Source organism: Montipora foliosa, chromosome 3 (genome assembly GCF_036669935.1).
Source record: "Montipora foliosa isolate CH-2021 chromosome 3, ASM3666993v2, whole genome shotgun sequence".
Classification (NCBI taxonomy): domain Eukaryota; kingdom Metazoa; phylum Cnidaria; class Anthozoa; order Scleractinia; family Acroporidae; genus Montipora; species Montipora foliosa.
In genome coordinates, this window is record NC_090871.1 from 16,051,841 (window position 1) to 16,055,311 (window position 3,471).

The window sequence follows — 3,471 nt, forward strand, 5'->3', positions numbered from 1 at the left end:
TTAATTCACCTCAAATGGGATCTAGTGAGACCTCACAATTGACCACTGAGCTGCCCCCAGGTGGCTTTACTGATAGCTCCAGATGGTAGGGCAATGCAGGGCAATAACAATGACGTCATGCGTCAAGCTTGGAATTTTTTACAGGCCTTCCTTTTGCAGTTGCCCACAACTAAGGTGGTCATTGTTGTTTAGAAAAATTATGTAATCAGTGACGAATGGAAAGCCTGAAAACGTTAGGCTTGAAACGGCATTTCAAGGATTCCGTAGTTGAAACATATTTCTTTGTTTTAAAACTATATATTTATACATAGCCCCTTAGTATTAACATCTTGAACGGGTTTTCTTACGAAAAGCTGCCAATTGGCTTGATAGCCTAATTGGTGGAGAATGGCACCGGTATCATGTGCAGAGTTAATGGCGTTCAAGTCATGGCAACGCTTTGCATTCGTTAATCAGTGCTTAACTAACGCTTATTCCACGCCATCTTTAATTGTAACGTGCTTCTTTCCGTAGATTAATTATATATGTCTTTCAGATATTACCATGATCACCGCCAACAAAACATACAAATGAAGGGTCCAAAAGTCAATGATCGAGTCCTACAACGTCAACTCCTATCATAACTAAGTTCTGTAAATTTTGCACGATTAATTCATAAGCTGGCACTGGATCACGGTTTTCGCAAATAACACCGATAAAAAGCAGCATAGACAGTTGTTGGGTACACTGTACTGAAGGCTTGACCTTACAAGTCAGCTTATTAGCGTCACCTTCAGGCAAGTTAGCTCTCGTTAACTGGATGCACCGCTTGCATTGAAGTTCTAAATACAAACTTTCTTATTTCTTCCTGTCGCCAGCAATAAATCAAAGGATTAAGAAGAGAATTTATCATTACGAAAGTGCGTGCCATTGCGTCAATTGATCCTAAAAGAAATTTTCTCTCCTCGAAAAATCCAATTGCAAACATAACAATGTACAAAATTCCGGGTACCAAACATATTCCAACAGCACCGACCACTATTACAGTTGTCTTGAATGCTTTATTCTCCTTAAGGAATGTTTCTACTTCTTCTTGCGGTAACTGTTGAGCTTTAATCATCTTTCGGTGCCGACGAGTTTCAAAATAAAGGATTACGTTAGAAGTAGAAACAAAAACAACGCAAGCAAAAGCGATGTGAGACATAGAAATAAAATACAGGGCGCCGCTTCCTTGAATCAATTTAATAGGCAAACCAAAAGAACTGCTATATACCCAGCAAAACAAGACTCCCATTTTCATGTTTCGTGTTGTCATAACCGAGGGGTACCAAAACGGATATTTGATTGCTATCATTTTCTCGCCGACAACCATCATGAGATGAAGAGCCGAGGAATAAGACAGCACGAAAAGGCAGAGCCCGTGAATGGAATAGAAGACCTTAGAGATGTCGCTACCAAGCAGGGAGGCTGTTTCCCACAGAATAAACGAAGGCTGCGAGGTCAGACCTGTCAACACATCAGTGACGGCTAAACAGGCCAACATGATGTTCCCGTTGTTCTGAAGTCTTCGTCTTCTTTTTATAGCAATTATCACCAACATGTTCAGTCCAATTGTGAATGGACAGGCGATAGTGTTAACGATGATGGTTATGGAAATAAAGACCGAGCTGAAAACATCTTTTTGTTCGCCATTCATCGTGAGGTTTGTCAAGTTGGAAACAAAGAAGTTTGCCATGTTACGAAAATAAGAAATGGAAAGCTGATTCTTTTTATGTACTGGATAAATGTTGCTTAGCTACTGCCTTCCTTTCTGCTTTTAAGCACCACAAGAGAGCAAGTGTTCATGAGGAGCTTAACTTGGGTCAGGAATGTGGGTCCCCGCTGTTAAGGTAAAAAAAATTACTAAAATCTCGGTAGGATTTGTAACAAGACTCACACTAAAAAGGCAGAGCAAGAGACAAAGGAAGAGAGAGGTGTTAAGCTCGACACATTTGTTGGGCCGACCTTGTCATAAAGTCTTTAACGACGACAAATATCTCAAATTACTTTAAATCAATTTTGAGTGACGTGTCAAAATAGTCCAGAGGCACAATAAATCAATCTGAAATATTTTCTAAAACAAGGTTTACAACGGCCAGCATCATGCAATTAAAAAATGGAAAATAATTTCTTTATTCTCTTTATTTAAAATTAATTTAAACACAGGCAAATTATATCTTAACTTTCAGGCTACCGAGATGCAACTTGTTTTACCTGGCAAACACTTTTCTCAACAGCAACGGTGAATTGGTTCTTTTCTGATTTTAAAGCAATCCATTTTTAAGTTTTATACTTATGGAACTCCATAACTGAGGAATAAAACTCAAGAGCTATTACACCTTCGAATATCTGCTTCCCTAATTCTCCGGTTAAACATGAAACGTTAGTGATGTATTGGTATATTTGTTAATTTAAACACAGGCAAATTATTTCTTTACTTTCAGGCTGCCGAAATATAACTTGTTTTGCCTGGCATACACTTTTCTCAACAGCAACGGTGAATTGGTCCTTTTCTGATTTTAAAGCAAACCATTTTTAAGTTTTATAGTTATGGAACTCGATAACTGAGGAATAAAACTCAAGAGCTATTACACCTTCGAACATCTGCTTCCCTAATTCTCCGGTTAAACAGGAAACGTTAGTGATGTATTGGTGTGTTTGTTAATTTAAACACAGGCAAATTATTTCTTAATTTTCAGGCTGCCGAGATGCAACTTGTTTTGCCTGGTATAAATTTTTCTCAACAGCAACGGTGAAATGGTTTTTTCTGATTTTAAAGGAATCTATTTTTAAGCTTTATACCTATGGAACTTGATAACTGAGTAATAAAACTCAACAGCTATTACACATTCGAATATCTGCTTCCCTAATTCTCCGGTTAAACATGAAACGTTAGTGATCTATTGGTATATTTGTTAATTTAAACACAGGCAAATTATTGTGTCAGTTAACTTTTAGGCTACCGAGATGCAACTTGTTTTGCCTGGCATACACTTTTCTCAACAGCGACGGTGAATTGGTTCTTTTCTGATTTTAAAGCAATCCATTTTTAAGTTTTATAAATATGGAACTCGATAACTGAGGAATAAAACTCAACAGCTATTACACCTTCGAACATCTGCCTCCCTAATTCTCCTGTTAAACAGGAAACGTTAGTGATGTATTGGTGTATTTGTTAATTTAAACACAGGCAAATTATTTCTTAATTTTCAGGCTGCCGAGATGCAACTTGTTTTACCTGGCATACACTTTTCTCAACAGCAACGGTGAATTGGTCCTTTTCTGCATTTAAAGCAAACCATTTTTAAGTTTTATACTTATGGAATTCGATAACTGAGGAATAAAACTCAAGAGCTATTACACCTTCGAACATCTGCTTCCCTAATTCTCCGGTTAAACATGAAACGTTAGTGATGTATTGGTGTATTTGTTAATTTAAACACAGGCAAATTA

The 3,471-nt window shown here is 37.4% G+C and overlaps 1 protein-coding gene across 1 annotated transcript; it reads right to left on the reverse strand.

Annotated features, from left to right (window-relative positions):
* Positions 1 to 306: 306 nt before the first annotated feature.
* LOC137994531 (adenosine receptor A2a-like) lies at positions 307 to 1,918 on the reverse strand. The gene has a single exon (XM_068840113.1). It carries the CDS (start codon positions 1,712 to 1,714, stop codon positions 782 to 784), a length of 933 nt encoding a protein of 310 aa, XP_068696214.1. The 5' UTR covers positions 1,715 to 1,918; the 3' UTR covers positions 307 to 781.
* Between the last annotated feature and the right edge of the window lie 1,553 nt (positions 1,919 to 3,471).